The 23,903-nt window shown below is 42.9% G+C and overlaps 1 protein-coding gene across 3 annotated transcripts; it reads right to left on the bottom strand.

Moving 5' to 3' along the window:
• Positions 1 to 938: 938 nt before the first annotated feature.
• Positions 939 to 23,600, bottom strand: Zfp90 (ZFP90 zinc finger protein). Of its 3 annotated transcripts, XM_008833941.3 has the most exons (5): positions 23,447 to 23,600; positions 23,155 to 23,221; positions 16,100 to 16,226; positions 15,676 to 15,771; positions 6,151 to 8,337 (listed from the first exon to the last, which is right to left on the bottom strand). In XM_008833941.3, the coding sequence occupies exons 2-5, from the start codon at positions 23,185 to 23,187 to the stop codon at positions 6,677 to 6,679; spliced, it is 1,917 nt and encodes a 638-aa protein (XP_008832163.1). In that variant the 5' UTR covers positions 23,188 to 23,221; positions 23,447 to 23,600; the 3' UTR covers positions 6,151 to 6,676. The 3 variants fall into 3 exon arrangements, with proteins under 3 accessions (XP_029419805.1, XP_008832163.1, XP_029419800.1); XM_029563945.1 differs by lacking the exons at positions 6,151 to 8,337; positions 23,447 to 23,600 and adding an exon at positions 939 to 1,288 and having other exon boundaries at positions 23,155 to 23,440; XM_029563940.1 differs by lacking the exon at positions 23,447 to 23,600 and having other exon boundaries at positions 23,155 to 23,440.
• Between the last annotated feature and the right edge of the window lie 303 nt (positions 23,601 to 23,903).

Here is a 23,903-nt window from a genome sequence, read left to right on the forward strand (position 1 = left end):
CATCTCAGATCTTCTTACTTAATGATTTTGAGTTTTGCCTATCACCACATACCACCTGCCTCTGCCCCCCAAGTGATGGGACTAAGGCTTGTGCTACAACGCCCGGCTTGTATTTACTATTTAAAAATTTAAAAAAAAATATTTATTTGTTTATTTATTTATTTAGAGATAGGGTTTCCCTGTATCCCCAGCTGACCTGGATTCCCTATGGAGACCAGGCTGGCCTTGAACTCAGAGAGATCCACCTTCCTCTGCCACCTGAGTGCTGGGATTAAAGGCATGCACCACTATGCCTGGCTGTATTTACTATTTTTAAAAAGAGTTGTTGGGGCTGGAGAGATGGTTCAATGGTTAAAAGTTCTGGTTGCTCTTGCAGAGGATCTGAGTTTGGTTCTCAGCATCTACATGATGGCTAGTAATCATTCCTAACTCCAGTTCTGGGTCATCTAACGTCCCCTTCTGTGCAGAAGAGCTTTAGCTGTCAACTTGACAAACCTGGGTAGAGGGAACCTCAATTGAGGAATTTCCTCCACGGAAATGGCCTGTGGTCATGTCTGTTGAGCATTTTCTTGATTGCTGAGTGATGCAGGAGGGCCCAGCCCACTGTGGGTGGTGCCACTCCTGGGCAGGTGGTCCTGTGTTGTATAAGAAAGCAGGCTGAGCACCAGCCAAGGGGCAAGCCAGTAAGCACCATTCCTTCATGGTCTGCGCTCCAGGTTCCTGCCCTGAGTTCCTGCCTTGGCTTACCTTGATGATGGACAGTGCTGTAAGCCAAATAAACCCTTTCCTTCCCAAGTTGGTTTTAGTGTTTTTAATCACAGCAATAGAAAGTAACTAGAACACCTCTGACCTCCACGGGCATTGTATGCATGGATATACTTACATACATGCAAGCAAAACACTCGTACACATGAAAATTTAAAAATATATATATTTGTGTGTGTGAGTATAGATATGTGCACATAGTACAGGTGTGCACAGAAGCAAGAAGAGCATTTTTGATCCTCTGGAATTGGAGTTACAGTAGTCAGAAGCCATCCAATGAGATGTGGATCCTCTGAACCAGTGAACCATCACTTCAGCCCCCATTACTTGTTTTTGATGTTCTACTTGGTTATTTTTGAATACCACGTTTATACTTTGTTTCTGTAGATGCTTTCCAGCTTGTCTTTTGTCATTACATATATAAGAACTGCTATTTTATACTCTTCTGTAACTCCAGTATCTGAAGAATATCACAATCTTGTCTGTTACTTCTGCATATTATCTTTCTTGATGTTTAAATTTCCTTTAAAAAGAGGGGAATACTTTGATGTGTCATTAAATAAACTTCCCTCAAAGACTGTTTTTTAAAAATATTTTATTATTTTTGTTTATGAGTGTATTGCCTGCATGTATGTGAGTGCACCCATGTTGTGCAATGCCTCGGTCAGAAGAGGGCTTCGGATTCCCCTGGAACTGGAGTTAAGGACGGTTTGTAGATGCCATGTGGGTTCTGGGAATCGAACCCGGGTCCTCTGCAAGAGCAGTCAGTGCTCTTAACTGCTGAGCCATCTCTCCAGCCCCCCTAAAGACTGTTTTAATTTGCTCCTGACCTGCATCTGGGAGCACCATTAGTCTGATCAGTGTTAAGAGTTCAAGGCTGAAGACTAATTTAGACAGGATAGTTACCATAATCTTTTTCTAAATTAAAAAAAAGGGGGGTCTGATTGAGGTGGCCAAGCTGGCCTCCAACTCCCTGTGATGGGATCCTCCTGCCTCAGCCTCCTGTGTGCTAGGATTATCGGCACTGTGCCAACCCAGGGAGCAGCAGTTGCATTTCAGCAGATAAACAGCAATCAACCAGCTTTGAAAAAGCCATTGCCACTGCAAAAAAGCTGAGCACCACTATCACAGCGCTCAGTAAGAGCAGAAACATTTATCTTTCATAGATGCTTTGGAGAACATTTGCCTTGGGCCCGTCCTCAAACACAAAACGCATGACTGTTTTTTTTCCTGGTTCTTTTGCTCTCCTGAAACTATTAACCCTGTCCTGGAAGCTGTCATCTCAGTTTATTCTTGGATGAGTCTCATACTAGTTGGCTGTACTACCCTCTGCATAATGACCCCATAGTTTCATTTGGGATGTTTTAACCTCATTCTGGATATTAAAAAAAAAAAAAAAATCACGGGGCTGGAGAGATGGCTCAGGGATTAAGAGCACTGGCTGTTCTTGAAGAAGACCCAGGTTTGAATCCTAGCACCTACATGGCAGTTAACAAATGTCCATAACTCCATTTCCAGGGGATCTGACACTCTCTTCTGACCTCCATGAGCACTGCATGACACGCACTGCATGACACGGGTGCACTTACACACATGTAAGCATAATATTCATACAGATAAAATTTTTAAAAATTATGTTACCCAGGCATGGTGGTGCACGCCTTTAATCCCAGCACTCAGGAGGCAGAGGCAGGTGGATCTCTGTGAGTTCAAGGCCAGCCTGGTCTACATAGTGAGTTCCAGGACAGCTGGGGCTACAGGGAGACCCTGCTTCAAAAAGACAAAAAAAAATTATGTTAATCAAAAAGAAAAAATAGGTAAGACACTTAAAAACACGAAAGTATTCAATGTATTATAAAAACCAATATTGAAACCTAGGCATGGTGGCAGACACCTTTAATCCCAGCACTCAGGAGACAGAGGCAGGCAGATCTCTATGAGCTTGTGGCTAGCCTGGTCTACATAGTGAGTTCCAGGCCAGCTGGGGCTATCTCAAAAAACAAACAAAAACAAAAAAAATAATTCCCAATACTAAAACCAATTTATATAAGAGACAGAGATTGGGAGATTATATAGCAATACAGAAGATATTTATAATAAAAAATTAAAACATACACTTTATGTATTATGCTTTATTTCTATACCACAGGGGAAATGTAAATAACAGATGTATTAAAGTATGAAGGTGTGGGTGATGTTAGTATATTTAATTTACTGAAGTAGGAAAAACATTCTAAGACCCTTTCCCACTTTGCTTCAACTCCAACCTGTCACTGTGTCCCTTCAATCTCCAGAGACAGAGTTATATGCAGCTCCTCAAATATAACATGGTTCTGGAGATGCTGATTAGATATTGAAAGCTATGCCTTTAGAGCTAGACAATCCTGAGTTTGAAGGTGTAACCTGCCAGACAGTACAACTGTAGTTAGTGTCCTCTCCAAAAAGGACATAATACATATACTAGGTTTATTTAATACAAGCAACAGAAATGTGTAAAAAATAAAACAAGCTTAAGCAAAAAGAAAGAAGTGTTTGACTGATTACAGGGAGCTCACTGAATCCCAAAGAAAAGTCAGGTCCAAGGACCTCAGGGAAGAGAAATAAGAACACTTCATGTCAGCTTCATCCTCTCCTACAACAGACCTTCCACCTCTGGTAAGATATCAGGCCTTTACCTTTTCAGCCTAGAAATAAAAAACACTTTTCTTCTCAGCAGTACTTTGAAAATATTCTAAGAACTCGGACTAGATGAAGTAGGTCACATGCCTGCCCCTAAAACTAACTCTGAACCCTTGGAATCCTGACTTGTGTTCCTATGGTCAGCACAGCAGGGACTGTTCTAAGAAGGGGAGAAGATGGACAGACAGAGAACTTCCACATCTCTGTCCAGTTGTGAGGATGTAATGATCAATGAAAGACATAGCAAAAGGTCTTTCACACAGGAAACACAAATAAATGGTGGTGATTAACAACTTACCTGACTGGAGAATCGGGCAGCTAATCCTCTTAATGTGCTAACCTTTAATTTTAGTAAGTTCTGAAAACTGAAAAAGGCAAACTGACTCACACTCAACTCCGGTGGCTATTTATTGAAAGAATACATGATTTTAACAAGCTTGTATTTCATGCACCCCTAAAAAAAACGGGTTGTTTTTTTGGTCTTTTTAAGGCAACTGTAGCCCCAACTGGACTGGAACTCACTATTTAGACCAGGCTGGCCTTGAACTCAGAGAGATCTGTCTGCCTCTGCCTCCCGAGTACTGGGATTAAAGGTGTGTGCCACTACACCCAGCTCAAGACCGGGTGTTCTTAAGTGAACAGAGCATGGCTGATGGTGCTAGAAGAGCCCTCTGCTCAGTCAGCCACAGATGTATCTTGGACTTCCTGTCAATGAAGAGGTATCAAGATTATAGAGTACTGGGTGGATCAAGGCCTGAAACCACAAACAAACCAGTGATGTCTTTTGGTCTCAAGAACTTTTTTTTGTAAACTTTACTAACAATGGGTAACATTCAATTGATTACAATTCATGTCATTTCCTCCAAATAGTCCCACAAAGGGATCCCCCAGTAAATAGCCACAAGTTCCTGAGAGGCATCACCAGGATGGTTCTGGCACTGTGTGCTAAGCATGGAGCCACATTCAAAGTTTCTTTGAATGGCTAACATCTTGGAGGTGGGTATCTGCATGCAATACCTCACCCATCTTGATTCAGAGGTAACAAACTCATTGAGAGATACTGATTTCAACTGTGACAAATATTCATGCCTACACAAATGAATTCTTTGGAGCTACCTCATATCATACAGGATAAGAAAGGTAATGGATCCTGTTATCCAGCATGCTAGAAAGTCAATAGGAAAGGTTTACCATTACCACCACCCATACCACCCCTCCTTGAAGCTCATCATTAGGCTAGAAAGACTTGGCTATCTTAGGGAGCAGCTCATTTGTGAAAGGGATCAATGGTCACAGTTGGTTCCAAATTTGTCCGTTGGTGTTAAATGAACCAAAAGAAGTTCTGGAAATCCCTCAGAATAGCTTACAGGAGGCACCAAGGGACCACAAGGAAAGCTTGTCTCATGGCTGATAGAAAAGCAACAGAGATAAAGTGATTTTTGAAATGGCAAATTTTTTTTGCACACAAAATGAGCCAAACTGTGCCTTCTGTAAATGGAGTCAAAGGCAGAACTTATGATAATTAGATTAATACTTCCCTGTAGTAAACTCAACTTGGCAAAAGGAAAAATGATGAAAGGAGGAAGGAAAGAAAGGAATGAAGGATGAAGAAGGGAAGGGGGGAAAAGGAAAAGGAAAGAAAGGCAGGAGGCCAGCTCCCTTCTTAGTTACACATTGTTTTCCAATTCATCTGTTGCTTGAGGCAACACTCTTGCCATGAAAGCACAATAAAATGACTTAATAGTTCTGCAGAACTGATGTGTGCTAGCTAAAGGGAAAGTTACAACTGAGAAGGCGGGGGGGGGGGTCACCAGTTCAACTGTTTTCAGTTAAGCTTTAGGTTTGAAAGTTACCTTAAGTTTGTGACAAATTTTCATACTTTTGTTGCCTTTTCTTATGCCTTTAGGCATTCCAAAGTGTTCAACCCGTGGGTTGTTCATCAAATGTTTGGATTTTTTAAAAATAATTTATTGAGAATTTCATACATGCACATAAGGTGTTTTTGGATTTCTAAGATTAATTTTAAATTCTTCTGGATTCCAAAATACCTTTCAGTAGCAATGGTATGGGGGCTAAATAACCAGGAAAGCAGCATTCTCCACCCAGCTCTGCTGTTAAAGGTTCTATCCTACTGCACAACTCACTTCAAATCTTCGACTTTCCCAGTTCTCTTAAACGGTACAATTAAGTGGTTGAACTAGTTATCTTATTCTTTGAGTGGTAAATTCTGGAAGGTGAGCTGCTTTCCATGGTTTTAAGTTTCAAGTAAGCATTTCAAACAAGTGCAACTGTCAAGCAATGATTAAAATCAGTTTTGTTCATTACTATTTTTATTTCATTACAAAATTTTTAAAATTATTTTTATTTTATGCATATGAGTGTTGTGCCTGCATAAGTGTATAAGTGCACCCATGTTGTGGAGTCCCCACAGACAACAGAAGAAGGCAACGGATTACAGATGGTTATTAGCCATCATGTGGGTGCTGGGATTCAAACCCAGGTCTTCTGCAAAAACAGCCAGTGCTCTTAAACACTGAGCCATCTCTCCAGCCCCAAGTTTTATTTCATTCTTATACTAGCAGGCGTGGTGGCACACGCCTTTAATCCCAGCACTCAGGAGGCAGAGGCAGGTGGATCTCTCTGAGTTCAAGGCCAGCCTGGTCTACATAGTGAGTTCCAGGACAGCTTCTATTTATGAGTCTACTGCCTGCATGTATGTAAGTGTGACTGTGTCATATAATGCCCACAGAGGTCAGAAGAGTGTGTCAGATGCCCCTGGCACTGGAGTTATGGGCAGATGTTAGTGGCCATATGGGCACTAGGAATTGAACTTGGGTCCTCTACAAGAACAGCCAGTGCTCTTAACCACTGACCCATCTCTCCAGCCCCATTATTTCATTTTTTAAAAGGCTGTAAACAGTAGGACATATATATCAAGCTGCTAAAACTTGGTGGTGTCCCACATTCATATTCAAAAGCTTTAATAAAATCCAATATATATGTCTATCATTCCCAAATGGCTACATATGTTGTTTGTGGTTTTATAAAAGCTTGTAATCAGATATGAACATGTGGCTTTTATTTTTTTTTAAATCTGTCTAGTAGCACAGTTTTCTCCATACATATACAACCACCACATAATTATATTCTCAAACTTTCTCTCCAGGAGAAAATTCTCTGATAATGAATTGGAATCATATTATAGCCAAAGCTTCCTACCCATTCTGTAATTTTAGGTTTCCTGCAGTTTATTTCGTGTATGAATTCTCTGGTGTTTAGTAAGAGCTGAGCTCCTACTGAAGTTTTTCCCACATTCCTTACAAGCATAAGGTTTTTCTCCAGTATGAATTCTCTGATGATCATGCAGGTTGGTTTTCTTTCTAAAAGCACGCCCACATTCATTACATTCATAGGGTTTTTCTCCAGTATGAGTTCTTTCATGTTGAATAAGAGATGAACTTTGACTAAAGGCTTTTCCACAGTCAATACACTCATATGGTTTCTCTCCAGTGTGGGTTCTCTCATGTTGGGTAAGTGATGAGCGTCGACTAAAGGCTTCTCCACATTCGTTACATTCATAGGGTTTCTCTCCAGTATGAATTCTATGATGTTCTATAAAACTTGTACTCCTTTTGAATGCTTTTCCACACACATTACATTGATAGGGTTTGTCTCCAGGATGAGACATAGATTGCTGACTAAAAGCCTGTTCACACTCATAGGCATTCTCTCCAGTATGGGTTCTCTGATGGTCAGTGAAGTCTGTGATGTGACTGAAATCTTCCCCACAGTCATTACAGTGGTATGACTTTACTGCAGTCAGTGTATTTTCACCATGAGTAAGAGAGGAGCTAGGCTCAAAGGCTACACTGAAGTTACAGCTTTGGTAAGGTTTACCTCTTTTATGAATCCTCATATGCTTATAAAGGGATGGACTCTGACCAAAGGCCCTCCCACATATGCTACATTCAAAAGGTTTCTCTCCAGTATGAGTCCTCTCATGTTGGACAAGGGAAGAACATCTACTAAAGGCTTTCCCGCATTCTTTACATTGGAAAGGTTTCTCTCCACTATGTGTGACCTCATGTTGAGTGAGGGATGTACCATGTCTGAAGGATCTCCCACAGAGATTACATCGATAGGGTTTTTCTCCAGTGTGAATTCTCTGGTGTTGAACCAGAGAGGAACTACGCTGGAAGGCTTTCCCACAGAGACTACACTGGTAAGGCTTCTCTCCTGTATGAGCATTCTCATGTTGACCTAAGGATGAGCTATGTCTGAAGGCCTTTCCACACACATTGCATTCAAAAGGTTTCTCCCCAGTGTGAATTCTCTGATGCTCAGTAAGTTGTGTTTTCCAGAGAAAGATTTTCCCACAGTCAGAACACTCATGATGTTTCTTTCCAGAATAAATTCCCTGATCTGTACCATTGGCATAAGCATCATCTTTATGAATTTTCTCATGCTTACTAAGTGATGATCTGTGAATAAATGATTTTCTACATTTGTTACATTTATAAGGCTTCTTTTTTACAAGGATATTACTTCGAGTAACTAACTCTGAATTATGTCCCAAATTGCTTCCAAGTGTTTCACATTCATTGGGCCTTATTCTTAAAGGAATGTCTAATGGTGGAACCAATTCTGTGCTCAATCTAGAGTTTCCACAAGATTTTTTTTGCTCAAAACTTTCCTCTAGTGTGAATATTTTCTTCTGGGCAGATACCTCTGACCAAAATTGTCTCCTCAAATTTTCCTGGTACTTCTCTAATGGGCTATTGACATCCCAAGTGTCTCTTAATGTGGCATGTGACACATCATCTCTACTGTGGGATACTTCAGATATACCCTGCTGAAGACTTGAAGATTTAGTTTCAGGCCTGATCTTCCAGTCTGAAAGAAATATAAAGTGCAAAAATTTCCATATTCTTTCAGTTGAAACAAAATGCTACAGTAGGAATGAGGAAATGAAAGAAATAAAATCATGCAATGACTGTATTTTGAAATTAATCCTGAAGTCTGTGCAGAAGCCTCAAACTGAAGGAAAGGAAGAGTGAGGTGACAGTGAAGATTGCAAATCCGGAGTGTCTGGTATCCAGAAAATGAGGAAAGCCATGCAAGTAGGGAGGGCTTGTTGGGAAATAAAGAAATAAGTAAAACTAAGAGTGTTACGTACAGATATAAACAGAGCAGGGCCATAGCCTATCTTGCAGGATTCCTCTGCTCTCCATAGTTTCGTCCATTTCATGGGGCATAACAAAATCTAACTTCCGCCCTAATATATCAATTTCATAATGCCTTTAAAGTAACCTATTGGGCTCCTAAATGCTTCAGAGAACATCTCTAATCAATGGTCTAACTGAAAAGATTCTTTGACATATATGGAAATCATGGACTACACTTTACAAACTGAGAAAAAGTAGTGTTTTAGGAAGCAAATTATCTTTGCCCTTATGACTAGAACAGTGGTTTTAGTCCATCTGAATTATGATTCTACACTAAATGTCCTTCTTTTGTGTATTTATGTGTGTGCTCATGTAGGTATGTGCACATTGGGTATATTCCTCATATTCTTTAATCACTTTCCCACCTTGTTTGTAATTTAAATTTTTAAAATTAAAATTTTACTTCATGTGTATGAGTGTTTTGGTTGCATGTATGTAAGCACACTATGTGTGTGCAGTGTCCATGGAAGTCAGAAGAGGGCACTGGATCCCCTGGAACTGGAATTAGGGATGGTTATTAGCAACCATGTGGGTTCTGGACCCAAACTTGTGCTCTTCACCACTGAGCCATCTCTCTAGGCCCCTCTTTGTAATTTTAAAATAACATTTATTTTGTTTTTGGAGGTAGTGGACAACTTGAGGAAGTCAACTCTCTCCTTCCATCATGTGGGTCCCAGGGATCAAACTCAGGCCATCAGGCTTGGCAGCAGTCACCTTTACCTGCTGAGCCATCTCACTAGCCCTACTTATTTTCTGAGACAGGGTCTCTCATGAACCCAGAGCTCATCAATTCAGCCAGGCCAATGAGCTCCAAGGATTCACCTATACCCCCTCTTCCCTCAGTGCTGGGGTTACAGACACCCAGTTTTTACATGGGTGCTGGCGAGCTGAACTCAGGTCCTCCTATTTGCACGGCAGGTACTTTACCAACTGAACCATCTTCTCAGTCCCCCAGTCACCTCTCTTGACCCAAGAACGTATCTCAATCTGTTTAATAAATGCATCCCTATGTCTGTTTTTACCTCAGAATATTAATACCAGATAATTCATGAACTCCTAGGTTCTAAGAATGGTAACATTTAAAAACTAAGGGATATGCCAGGCACAGTTGCTCACATCTATAACCCCAGCACTTGGGAAGCTGAGGCAGGAAAATAGATTATGAGTTTGAGGCCAGCTTGGATACATGTAGTGAGATCCTCTCTCAAAACCAAAAACAAAGGGCTAGAGAGATGGTTTAGCAGTTAAGAGCACACTGGCTGCTCATGTAGAGGACCCAAGTTTGGTTCCCAGCATCCACACAGTGGCTATCAACCATCTATAAGTCCAGTTTCAGAGGATCTGATGCTCTCTTCTGGCCTCTGTGGGCATTACATGACATGGGTGCACTTATAAGCAGGCAAAAACACTCATACACATAAACATACAAATAAACAAACAACTCCCAGAAAAAACTAGGGGAAGGAAATTGTCCTGAGCAATGAAAATGTTCCATGTTGATAGGAGTTTTGTGTTGCAAGAGTGAATGCACTTGTCAAAACCAATAGAATGGTCTATTTAAATGTATACATTTACTTAAAAAAAAGAACTATGGGGCTGGGGATAAAGTTCAGCTGGTAGAGTGCTTGCCTAGTATACACAAGGTCTTGGCTATGATCCCCACACCAAATAAACTGAGCATGGTGGTGCATGCCTGCATTCCTAGCACTCACGAGATGGAGGCAGGAGGATCATCCTCCACGTCTTAGTGAGTTTGAGGCCAGGCTGAGCTACATGAGACCCTGACTCAAAAACAAACAACAGGGGGCTCTAGAGAGATGGTTCAGGGGTTGCTACTCAATCAAGAGTACCTGGGTTTGGATCCCAACACTCACATAATAAGCGGTGGAAGTCCCACAAATGCCTCTAACTCCAGCTCTAAGATAGTTAGTGCCCTCCCTCTTCTGGCTGCCACATATGTATGCCTATATACATACACACACAAACACAAACACACACACATACACACACGCACACAAATAAACATCTTTTTAAAAATCTCAAACAATGTCAGGTGTAATGGCGCACGACCTTATCCCAGCACTTGGGAGGCAGAGGCAGGTGGATCTCTATGAGTTCAAGGCCAGCCTCATGTACATAGTGAGTTCCAGCCCAGCTAGAGCTACAGGAAGACTGTCTCAAAAAGACCAAAAAAAACAAAAACAAAAAAACACCCTGATAAAACCAAACAAACAAAAAATCTCAAACAACAAACAATTATAAACAAAAAATAAAAAAGCTATAAAAAATTATAATCAAGGGGCTAGAAAGAAGGCTCAGCAGTTAAGAGCACTAGCTGCTCTTGTAGAAGACCTGGGTTCAAATCCTAGTACCCAAATAGTGGCTAACAACAGTTCATAACTCCAGTTCTAGGGAATCCAACACCCTCCTCTGACCTCCATGGGCATTGTATGACATGGGTGTACTTATATACATGCAGGCAATATACTTATACACATAAAATTAAAAAAAAATTTTTTTTTGGTCTTTTTGAGACAAGATCTCCCTGTAACCCCGGCTTGCCTGGAGCAGGCTGGCCTTGAACTCACAGAGATAGCCTTCCTCTGCCTCCCAAGTGCTGGGATTAAAAGCATGTGCCATCACACCTGGCTTTCAACACTAAAAAAAAATTTATTATTTTTTTGTATATGAATTATTGTCTGCATGTATGTAAGCACATCCATGTTGTGCAATGCCTGCAGAGGTCGGAAGAGAGTGTTGAATTCCCCTGGATTTGGAGTTATAAATGATTGTTAGCTGCCATGTGGGTGGTGGGAATCAAACAGAGATCTGCTGCAAGAGCAGTCAGTGCTCTTAACCACTGAGCCATCTCTCCAGCCCTGGTTCAACACCTTTTAAAAAGCATTTGTGCTGGGCGTGGTGGTGCATGCCTTTAATCCCAGCACTTGGGAGGCAGAGGCAGGCAGATCTCTGTGAGTTCAAGGCCAGCCTGGTCTACATAGTGAGTTCCAGGACAGCTAGGGCTACAGGGAGACCCTGTTTCAAAAAAAAAAGCATTTATGTAAGGCCCTAGGTTCAATCCTCAACATTTCAAGTAAAAAACCAAAAATGAGCTCAAGTTAATAATGTGTAAGCTAAAGTGTGCAGAGGTGAAATGTACTTAACTTTCCAGGTTCCTTAAAAATGCATAAAAAGATAGATTGATAAATGAAGAGATATGTAATAACACAGGCATTAAATTATTAACAATAAATGTAATAATCTTGGAGGTAACTACATGATTTTTCTATATATTTGAACTTTTTTATGACAAAATCTTGAGAGTGGAAACAAAAAACAAGAGGTCCAAACCCCCAAATTCCTTACCTTGCAACAACAACAACAAAAAAAATCAATCCTAAACTTTTTTTTTATATTATTTATTCTTATTTTATGTGTACGAGTGTTATGCCTGCATGTGTGTAAGTGCACCTGTGCTGTGTAGTGCCCATGGAGGACAGAAAAGGGCATTGGATTCACTGGAACTGGAGTTACAGACTGTTAGCCACTATTTGAGTGCTGGGATTCGAACTCAGGTCTTCTCCAAGACCAGCCAGTGCTCTTAACCACTGAGCCATCTCTCCAGTCCCCACTCCTAAAATCTTAATGGCAGCCATATGTGGTGGTGCACACTTGTAAGCTCAGCACTCAGAAGCCTGGGGTAGTAGGATTACAAGTTTGAGGTTAACCTGAGCCACATAGCAAGACACTGTCTCAAAACAACAACAAAAAGGCAATACTCCCAAGGGTAGAGAATGCTTTGTACTGTATTTAGAACCCTTCTCAATGGGACATTTAAGAAAGGTTTGTTTTGTTTTTGTTAGTCAAAGTCTAAAATAGACTTCTTTTCAAACAGTATATACTGAGTAAAGAGTTACTAAAAACTCAGAGACTTGGGGCTGGAGAGATGGCTCAGCAGTTAAGAGCACTGACTGCTCTTGCAGAGGACCTGGGTTTGATTCCCAGCACCCACATGGTGGCTACAAACCGTCCTTAACCCTAGTTCCAGGGGAATCCAGAGCCCTCTTCTGACCTTCGAGACATTGCACAACATGGGTGCACTCACATACATGCAGGCAATACACTCTTACACATAAAATTAAAAAACAAAATAATAGGGACTGGAGAGAAGGATCAGCGGTTAAGAACACTGGTTGTTCTTGCAGGAGACCTGGGCTCGAATCCCAGCACCCATATGGCAGCTAACAACTGTCTGAACTCTAGCCCCAGGGGATCCAACAGCCTCTTCTGACCTCCGTGGGCACTGCACAACACACATGCACTTACTTAGATGCAGGCAATACATGCATACACATAAAATAGAATAAATAGAAATTTAAAAATAAATAAATAAAAGAACCAGTGACTTACAAAATGATGCACTGAGGCTAGAGACAAGTTTCATCACAGAGTTCTCTCAGTGATCTAATGATGAAAATATATCCTCTGGCTTCAGAACATCTTTCTTTTCAAAACTCTTGGATGCCCCTTTCCCATAGCGAATGCAGTGTTGATAAGCACTAGGGAATGTGTGCTTAGAACACAGAATGCTGTAATGCTGGGACCAAGGTTCACCTCACATAACCTTTCTGAAAGAATCAAAGCCGAGTGTGGTGGCACATGCCTGTAATCCCAGCATATGAGAGATGGGTCAGTTCAAGGCCGCCTTGGCTACATAGAGAGTTCGAGGCCATCCTGAGCTGCATGAGGCCCTGTCTCAAAAAAAAATAAACAGCAACAGCAGCAAAATAAGTTTGTGAAAATGAAAGGATGTGAAAATTCTTCCCCAGCCAGACTCCATAAAAATCAATCAAGTATTTTTCTGCCTGCTTCTAAGTGTTCTGTAACAAAAAAATAATTAAATCTGAATTTGTATAATGGAGATGATATGACTTGTATTTGTAATCATTGAAGAACTAAACATATTATTATATATTAGAGTTCATGGGTAGATTTTGGACTCAAAGAATAGACAACTATGGATAGGCAGGGTGTACTAGCTAATGCAGGAAATTATATGTAGCTAACAGTAAAAGTAAATAGCAAAAGAAGTTCAACCTAAGGAGAGTTCATTTTAGCAAGAAAAGAAAGGTAATTCTAGAAAACATGATAGGGGACCTTCATGTTTTTGAGAGATTTGCCAGGTATAGTGGTGTATGCCTTTAATCCCAGCACTCAGGAGGTAGAGGCAAGCAGAGCTCTGTGAGCTCAGTGTCAGCCTGGTCTACATAGCAAGTTCAGAGCCAGTCAGAGCTGTGCAGTAAGACCCTGTCTCAAAAAATAAATAAAATAAAATAAAATAAATAAAATAAAATAAACAAAATAAAATAAAATAAAAAATAAGATAAACAAATAAATATATAAATAAAAATCGGGAGTAGCTTGCTACGTAGACCAGGATAGCCTCCAACTTACAGAGATCTGCCTGCCTCTGTCTCCTGAGTGTTGGGATTCAAGGTATGCACTATGCAAGAGAGTTTCTTGTAATGATGCACAAGTAGTACCAGAAAGGGTTTTTTCAAAAGAGGGTAACTGATGAAGATAAAGTATTAATATCCAATATGATCCATCTGAGAAATGGTAACACAAAACTCGGCATAGCCATATGATGGAACACCAGCAGCAGCAGAAAGGAATGGAGTGCAGACAACGCTACAACATGACCAACCCTGAGAACACCATGTTAAGTGAGAGAAGCCAGGCATGCATGATCCAATTTATATAAACTGTCCAGAACAGAGTAAGTAGAGTAAGGGGCTGCCAGGGCCTGGGAGGAGCTGGGAAAGGGGATTGCTAATAAGTACATGGCTTCTTTTTTGGTATGGTGAAAATGTTCTGATGTTTTGCACAACAGAATCCACCACACAGTGATGCTGTCTGCACAAGTGAATGCATATTATGAACACACACGCACACCTGACTAATCAACGAATTGTATGTTGATAAAAACACACTTTTAGCAAACCAATATGGTGCTCAATTCCACCCAGAAGAATAGTAATCTAAGCCCAGGGCCTGGTTTAGGATGTCATCAGAAGTTAAAAGGCAGAGAAATAGAAGATACTTCTCAAAAGGGGTTGAAAGCTAAAAGACTAAATTGATTACGGAGTCTAGCCAAAAGGAACAGAAATCCTAATAGGCAAAGGCAGATATGAGTTAGGGGCAAAGGTGGGAAGGCTCAGGGTATTTTCTACAAGTTCTGGACACCTGACAGTGAAAGCAAGGCAACACAAGGCGATGTCGGAGCTGATGTCTGAATGAGTAAGAAAAGAGGTCAACAGGTAAAGGTGCCAACCTGGAGAGAGTGAGTCCAATCTCCAGAGTCCACATAAAAGTTGAAGGAGAGACTCAACTCCATAAAACTGTCCTCTGGCATTCACATGAGTGCTGTGACACGTGTTCCCCCCACATCATACACACATGCAGTTATACAAAATAAATTTTTAAAATTTTTGAAAGAGCTCTGTAAACAATGAAGTGAGCCCAGGGAACCAGAGGAGAAAAGAATGCAACAAGTAAGTGGGGATATGGGATGGTACAGGGCAAAAAAACTACATTAAAAAAAAATCTGTATGAGGGTTCTGCCTGCATGTATGTGAGTGCACTGGTGCATGCAATGCCCATGGAGGTGAGAAGAGGGCTTCAGATTCCAGATCCCATGGAACTGGAGTTACAGACGGTTGTTAGCCACCATGTGGGTGCAGGGAACTGAACCCTGGTCATCTGCAAAAGCAGCCACTGCTCTTAACTGCTGAGCCATCTCTCCAGCCCCCAAAAAGGCTACTTTTAAGAGAGGGAAAAGGGGTATCTTTTTCTCTAAGGTCAATTGCCAGCAGAACTTTTCTTACTACAGGAGAGACATTCAGAATGTCACTGAGAAATGACTTCAGCATTCTTGCTGGCCAAGGGGTTGTCATATGTGCCCTCCATAAGCTGTGTCACTGTCTGTACTGTCTTATTCATTTACCTGCACAGAAGGGTCTTTGGATTTCTCTCTCTGGTATCCATGGCTCTTCTCCTTGCTCCAATTTGAAGATGACCTCCGGCTTGGATGCTTGATATCCTGCTCGTGGGTAAATACACAAAATTTGGGTGTTTGAGCAAGTAGACAAAGAACTTTCCTATAAGTCAGTACTAGTCCTTGATCCTCAGGAATTCTAAAGGGAAAAAAATGCACAACTTAAGGGAGTTATTCAAGCAAAGTGCCTATTTCTAGTTCTGCAAAATAGATATTTCACTGGAAGAGCGGGCTCAAAATCCTGGAAAGCTGGGTCTTGAAGACATGAACATCCTTCTCATAGGTCCCTAGACTACGTGCACCACAACCTTAGCAACTAAGGAAGGAAAACTCACCAACATGTGAGACACTGAGGGACATGGTCCATCCTTACCAAGAGAAACCAGGTGGCTATAGTTCTCCAACATCACATCCCTGTATAAGCTCCTCTGAGCAGGGTCCACATGGTGCCATTCTTCCTGGGTGAAGTCCACAGCCACATCTTTGAATGTCACTGATTCCTGTGGGATCACAGTCCTATTCAGCTAGAGATCAACTCCACACATGTTCCTTTCACAGTACTGAGAACAAACTTTGGGACTGTGTGCTTGCTGTTCAAAGGATGCACTGGTAGGTTTTATATGTTGATTATTAAAGGATCTAGTATGTGTTTCAAGAAAGTCACAAGGGGGAATCAGACGTGGTAGCACATGCCTTTAGTCTCAGTGCTCAGGAGGTAGAGGCAGGCAAATCTCCATGTGTTCAAGTCAAGCCTGTTCTATATAGCCAGTTCCAGGCCAGCCCAACCAGATCTATATAGTAAGACACTGTCTCAAAAAAAAAAAAAAAAAAAAAAAAAAAAAGTCAAAAGGGAAAATTTATCCCACAACCATACATATTCATATTTTCCATCTCTCTTCCCTCCCAACCAAGGTCTCATGTAGCCTAAGAGGACCTCAAACTCAATAACTGAGGATAACCTTGAACTCCTGATCCTCCCAAGTCCAGGCATGCACCACAGTGCCTCCTTACAAGCTGCACTCTCACTTAGCTTTCTCGCCGTCTCCTTCCAAACCTAAGCCTTTTTATACAATTACTCATTCCTCACTGCGCCTTCTTTCTTTGCTATAAATTCAAATACAGGGAAACAGGGATGATGAGTGAAAAATGATATTGTGGGGCTGGGGAGATGGCTCAGCGTTTGAGAGCACTAACTGCTCTTGCAGAGGACCTGGATTCGATTCCCAGCACCCACATGGTGGCTACAAACTGACCGGTCCTTAACTCCAGTTCCCGGGGAATCCAAAGCCCTCTTCTGACCTCCAGGGCATTGCATGACACGGGTACACTCACATACATGCAGGCAATACACTCATACACGTAAGATAAAAATAATTTTTTAAAAAAGAAAAATGACATTGCTCCTTCACCCTCCTAACAAATCTATCCCACGTACAATCATTCTCAACAGTGTGAACGGACACCCCAGCCATGTTTCAAACATACCACAGCCATGCTTTACAAAATGCCACATGTATTGTTCTACACAGTACCTTTTTAATATACTTGGTCACTAATTTTTGAGACAAAGTTTCATGAATCCCAGTCTAATCTCAAACTCACTACGCAGCTGAGGATGACCTTGAATCTCTGATCCTCCAGCTCCCACCCCCTAGAGCACACAGGCCTGTAGCACCACACCCTGTTTGTGTGGGGCTAGAAATGAAAGCCAAGGCCTGGTGCATGCTAGGTAAGCACTCTATCAACTGAGAGCATCTCCAGGTCTACAGTTTTCCTTCACATTTGACTGTCTTGGAGCTCATCCCGAATACAATTTTGCCTTTATTCTTTTGAACTGTTTCAGTGCCCCCATAGCACAGCTGCTGCCTAAAACTAACAGCAGTCCACTGTACCATGAAAAATATTCAAGTTCCCCCATCACTCACTAGGCTGTAGCTATACTGATCTTGTGTTAAGCATAAAATATACACAAGGTTTCAAAATGAGGTTGAACGCCTCATCAGTAATTAAAAAAAACTGATTATATATAGAAATGATACTATTCTGGATTTACACATTACTAATTTCACTTGCTATTTTTTTTAATATTGTGGATGCTAAAAAATGATTTTTGTTTTGTTTCTTTTGAGACAGGGTCTTCCCTGTAGCCCCAGCTGGCCCAGAACTCACTATGTAGGCCAGGCTGGCCTTGAACTCACAGAGATCTGCCTGCCTCTGCCTCCCTAATGCGTGTGCCACTATAGTCAGCAGAAAATGTTAAAATGCATGTTGCTTACATTACTGTCAAGCTCCTTATATTTCTTTTGGATGGTGTTATTCTAGATTATTTTAGATCTCACACTATCTTCTCCAGGCTCCTGAATCATCTCTTAAACTCTGATGCCTGTCACACATCTATCCTTCTGTCACAAGGACTCTTTGCCTTATTAATTTGACTCTTTTGTCTCCTTGCTTTGTACATCCTGACCATAATGTCCTGCCTCTACAGGCACATGTGAGACTTTTCTGGACCTTCGCCCTCCTCCCTCTCTAGCATGTGACCCATATCTCCATTCACTGCTGAAGTCATCAATTCATACTTTTCTCCTTTAAGGATTCCCAGCTCCTGAGGCTGGAGAGTGGGCTCAGTGGTTAAGAGCACTGACTGCTCTTGCAGAAGACCTGGGTTCGATTCCTAGCACCCACATGGCAGCTAACAACCATCCTAACTCTAGTTCCAGGGGATCCAACGCCCTCTTCTGACCTCTGTGGGCATTGCATGACATGGGTGCACTTACACACATGCAGGTAAAATACTCATACATATAAAAATGTAATTAATAAGGGGCTGGAGAGATAGCTCAGTGATTAAGAACACTGGTTGTTCTTGCAGAAGACCCAGGTTCAAATCCCATACCCACATGGCAGCTAACAACTGTCTGTAACTCCAGTCCCAGGGGATCCAACAGCCTCTTCTGACCTCCATGGGCCCTGCATGACACGGGTGCACTTACCTACATGCAGGCCATACACTCATACACATAAAATAAAAATAATAAATAAAATTAAATATATATAATTAATAAACAAATAAAATAGAATTCCCAGTTCTTTTGCATTTTAATCATTAATACCAGGCATACTGAAGACTGTCCAGAATTACCTGGGTAACTTTTCTAAACTGTCCATGAGTCAAGGGGCCCTGACAAACATCTTTTTAAAAACTCTGGCAGCTTAAGATAAAACAACAACAGTGAAACCAACAGTTGGTACACACTATATCCTAGCACTTGGGAGGTGGCAGCAGGAGAAATGAGATGTTTTGAGGATAAAAAAATGATGGCTTGCCGGGCCTTTAACCCTGTACTCAGAAGGCAGAGGCAGGCAGATCTCTGTGAGTTCAAGGCCAGCCTGGTGTACATAGTGAGTACCAGGACAGCTGGGCTACAGAGAGACCCTGTCTCAAAAAGACCGAAAAAAAAAACCAAAAAAAAACACTGCACTCGAGCTGGGTGTGGTAGCACACGCTTTTAAACCTGCACACGCTTTTAAACCTAACACTTGTGAGGCAGAAGCAGGTGAATCTCTCTGAGCTTGAGCCCAGCTTATCTGAGTTCAAGGCTAGTCTGGTCTACATATTGAGTTCCAGGCCAGCCCAGTGCTACATGGTGAGACCCTGCCTTACCAAAACCAAAACCAAAGACAGGGCTGGAGAGATGGCTCAGCAGTTAAGAGCACTGGCTGCTCTTACAGAGGACTTGGGTTTGTTTTCCAGTACCCATATGGCAGCTAATAATGGTCCTTAACTCCAAATTAAGGGATCCAACGCCCTCTTCTGGCCTCCAAGGGCACTGTACACACATGGTGCAATCACATACATGCAAGCAAAACAATCATACACATAAAATACAAATAAACACTTTTAAAAACTACACTCTGGGGCTGGACAGATGGCTCTGTGGTTAGGAGAGCTTGCTGTACTTGCAGTACACTCAAGGTCATTTCCCAGCACCCACATCAGGTCCGCCTGTAACTCCAGTTCCAGGAGATCCAATGTCCTCTTTTTGCCTTATCATGTGACACACACACATACACACATGCACGCACGCACGCAATAAAAATAATTTTAAAAAAAGTTGAAAAACAAAGCCGGGCATGGTGGCGCATGCCTGTAGTCCCAGCACTTGGGAGGCAGAGGCAGGCGGATCTCTGTGAGTTCAAGGCCAGCCTGGTCAACATAGTGAGTTTCAGGACAGCCGGGGCTACAGGGAGACCCTGTCTCAAAAAGACCAAAAAAAAAAAAAAAAAAAAAAGTTGAAAAACAAAACCATAGCCCTTGCCAGGCATGGCAGCTCGTGTTCATAATCCTAGCATATGGGAGGCTGAGGCAAGAAGACTACAGCAAGTTCAAGGCCAGTTTGGGCTATAGAGGGGGACCCAGCCTCGAAAACCAAAATGAATAAATTAATTAATTAAAAAACTTTACCCCTAGCATAAGCCTCCCCCATCTTCCACTCTATTCACCTTATCTTTCTTTTTTTCTCTGAAACTATTGCTTTTAGGACACTGTATAATGTACTTACCTGGTTCTGCTTCCCTTAACTTCCTAGAACATAAGCTCCATGACAGCAGAACTCTTTATCAATTTTGTTCATGAATGTACCCAAACTGCCTTTACAAATACCTGACACATCACAGGGGTTTAATGACTGCCTGTTGAATGAATTCTGGAAGAGAGGGAGGGAAGGAGGGAAGGAGGGAAGGAGGGAGGAAAGAAGGAAAGGAAGGAAGGAGGGAGGGAGGGAGAGAGAGAAGGAAGGGAGGGGGAGGCAGGGGGGCACTCAAACAAAAAGACTGCTATCTGGTTTATCCATTGCCTGCAACCCATACCTGCCATCAAAGATGACAGTAGTTTTGTGCATGTGCCTCTCATATTCTTGTCTCCAACTTCCCTGATCCAAAAAAACGAGTCTAGGGGCTAGAGAGATGGCTCAGTGGTTAAGAGCACTAACTGCTCTCACAGGGGACCTGTGGTTCAGTTCCCAGCACCCACATGGCTGCTAACAACCATCCTTAACTCCAGTTCCAGAGGATCTGTTGCCCCTTTCTAGCTTCCATGGACACTGCATGACACAGGTGCACTTACATGCATGCAGGCAAAACACTCATACCCTTAAAAAAATTTTTTTTTTGAGACAGGGTCTCCCTGTAGCCCCAGCTGGCCTGGATTCACTATGGAGACCAGGCTGGCCTCAAACTCACAGAGATCCTCCTGCCTCTGCCTCCTAAGTGCTAGGATCAAAGGCATGTGCCACCCACCCAGCTATACTTAAAATTTTTAATAAATAAATGAGTCTTCTCTATCCCTTTCCCTTCTTTTCCACCTGCTTAGACTGTTTCTATCCAAAGGTGGCATCTTCACTGACTCCTTACCACAGACAGAATTTCCTGTTCCTTACTCTTTTGTGTGTATGTGTATGTATTCATGTAGGTGTTTGTATGTAGGTGTGCACAATGCGTGTGGAGGTCAGAGGACCACACTGGGTGTCATTCCTCAGAGCCTTCTACATTTCACTTCCTGTAGTACTTTTATTTTAATCTTTGGAGACAGAGTCTCATATAGCCAACGCTGGTCTCAAGCTTGCTATGTTGTCAAGGAGAACCTTTGACTTCTGATCCTCCTGCCCCACTCCTAGAGGTGGCTCAGATGGTACAATGCTTGCTGTGCAAGCTTGAGGATTCCCAGAACTCACATAAAAATCCAAGTACAGCTGCTTGTGCCTGGCAAAATGGAAGATGGGGATAGGTAGATCCCTAGAAGTTTGATGGTCAGATAGCCTAGCCAACTTGAAGTTTCAGGCTAGTGAGAGACTCAGTCTCAAACAAAAAGTAGGAAGAGGGCTAGGGATGTAGCTCAGTGGGAAGAGTGTTTGCCCAGCACGCATGAAGCCATGGGTTTAATTCTGTGGACCATATAAACCAGGATTATATGCCAGTGCTGTTGTCAGCATGCCTAGTTTATGTAGTGATGGTAACCCAGGAAGTCGTACATGGTAGGCAAGCACTACACCAACTGAGCTACATCTCCAGTCCCTGTAAACTGTTTTGACATTACTACTTAGCATTTTTATCTGGATTGAACTTGAGTATCTCATACAGGTAGCAACAATTTGTAATTTACACTTAATTTTTAATAAAAAATATTTTATTCTATTTTAAAATATTTACTTATTTTATGTGTGTATTATGCCATGTGGGTGCTGGGATTTGAACCTGGGTCTTCTGGAAGAACAGCCAGTGCTCTTAAGGGCTGAGCCATCTCTCCAGCCTCTTATTCTATTTTCAATTATGTGTGTGGATATGTGTGTGAGAATGCAGGTGACCATGGAAGCCAGAGATGTCAGATCCCCCTGAAGCTGGAGTTGCAGGTGGTTGTGAGTCTCTCAATGCAGGTGCTGGGAATTGAACTTGGGTCCTCTGAAACAGCAGTATGTATCTCTCCAGCCCATCCTTAATTTTATTTATTTATTTATTTTTAGGTGCTGGTAATTGAACCTAGGGTCTCACACAGGGCAGGCAAGTGATTTGTCAATAAGTTCTAGGCCTAGCTCTCATCCTTCATTCTAAAGACAGTGTGGATTAAAAGATCTTGATACCGGGGCTGAAGAGATGTCTTGCAGAAGACCTAGGTTCGAATCCCAGCATCCACATGGCAGCTAACAACTGTCTCTAACTCCAGTTCCAGGGGATCCCATGGCCTCTTCTGTCCTCCACAGGCATTGCACGACACGGGTGCACTTACCTACATGCAAGCAATACACTCATACACATAAAATAAAAATAATAAATATTTTTTTAAAAGATCTTGATACCACCTGGAGCTTATATTTTCATCAATGTAAATCAATGATAAATATCCGAGTTGGGATAGTTCTGGAAAATGCCCCTTTTGCTACAAGAATAAAATGGGTTAACAAATAAGTCTTTTACTAATTAAGGTGAAGTCTGGACTGTTGAGGGTGTACATTATTGCACACCTATTAACGCAAGGGGGTGGGGGCCGGAAAAGCCTGGAGGGCCTATCAGCAGCCTCTTCTTAGGGTATTCCACAAACCTCTTCTGCCCCCTACTGTCTCTCTATCGCCTCCGAATCAGAAGGGGTTTCTCACTTTTCCATCTTGTCATCCCACCCTCAAGAGTTCAAAGAATGCGCACTGCCAACAATCCCAATACATTTAACTCCTCTCTCGATCACACCTCCCTGGTTCCCTTTTGGGACCACACATCGCCGTCCTTTTAGGACTCGCTCTCCGCCTAGCTCTGGGCGTCTCAGAAGGCGGGTCTGGATCGCTAGGAAGCCCTGAGTCTCTAGAACAATGTCTGTCCCATACTCGCTCCAGAGGCCTCGCAGGACGAGATGCTCCCGGCGGTTCGGAAGGCGCAGCTCACCTGGGGCGCGGCCGTCGGAGGCCTCGGGGCCATTCCTGCCGCGGTGAGGTCGGCTACGGGTCCCAGGCTGCGCAGAGAGGAGAAGGTCCACTCACCGGGCTGCACCGCAGGCCCTGCCCCGGCCGCGCCGACACCACCCCGCCGCAGCCCCTGCCACAGAGACCGCAGGGAGGAGCCCGCCCCGGCCCGCCGCGCCCACAGCCTCCGGGACAGTCCCTCCGGCCACGCCCAGTCCTCCCGCGGGATGGTGGGCGAGGCCGGGCGGACAGCCTTCCACTCTGCACCCACGCACTCGCAATCACCGCCTCCTGGGGTTCAGGATCCGCCACCACAGCCCTACGCGGTGCCGCGGCTCCGCCCCTCCAGCGCACACTGCAGGCTCTGTGGTGCTTCTGCACAAGGACCAGCTTCGCAAACCGAGCAGCGCCGCAGCGGAGCTGGACAATGGCCGCAGTGGCTGGGCAAAGACACAAGTGCGCCTGCGCACGAATGCCGCGCTCCAGTTGGGGGGGGGGGCAACTCCCCAGGGAGCCGTGGCCTACACTTCCCAGAGGCCCTCGCGCGCGGGTCTTGCAGCGTCCTCTGCCGACCATTCTGCGCCCCCTAGTGGAGACAGAATGAGGCGGGCAGCGTAGGTGAATGTTTATTAGCGGTGGTGCCCAGGTTGCTGGTGGCTGTGGTTTGCGGTGGGCGCCCGTCGACAAGGCAGACAATAAGAACGTTAAAATAAGATAATTTGAGGCCTTGAT

Source organism: Nannospalax galili, unplaced genomic scaffold (assembly GCF_000622305.1).
Source record: "Nannospalax galili isolate Female #2095 unplaced genomic scaffold, S.galili_v1.0 scaffold410, whole genome shotgun sequence".
Taxonomy (NCBI): Eukaryota; Metazoa; Chordata; class Mammalia; order Rodentia; family Spalacidae; genus Nannospalax; species Nannospalax galili.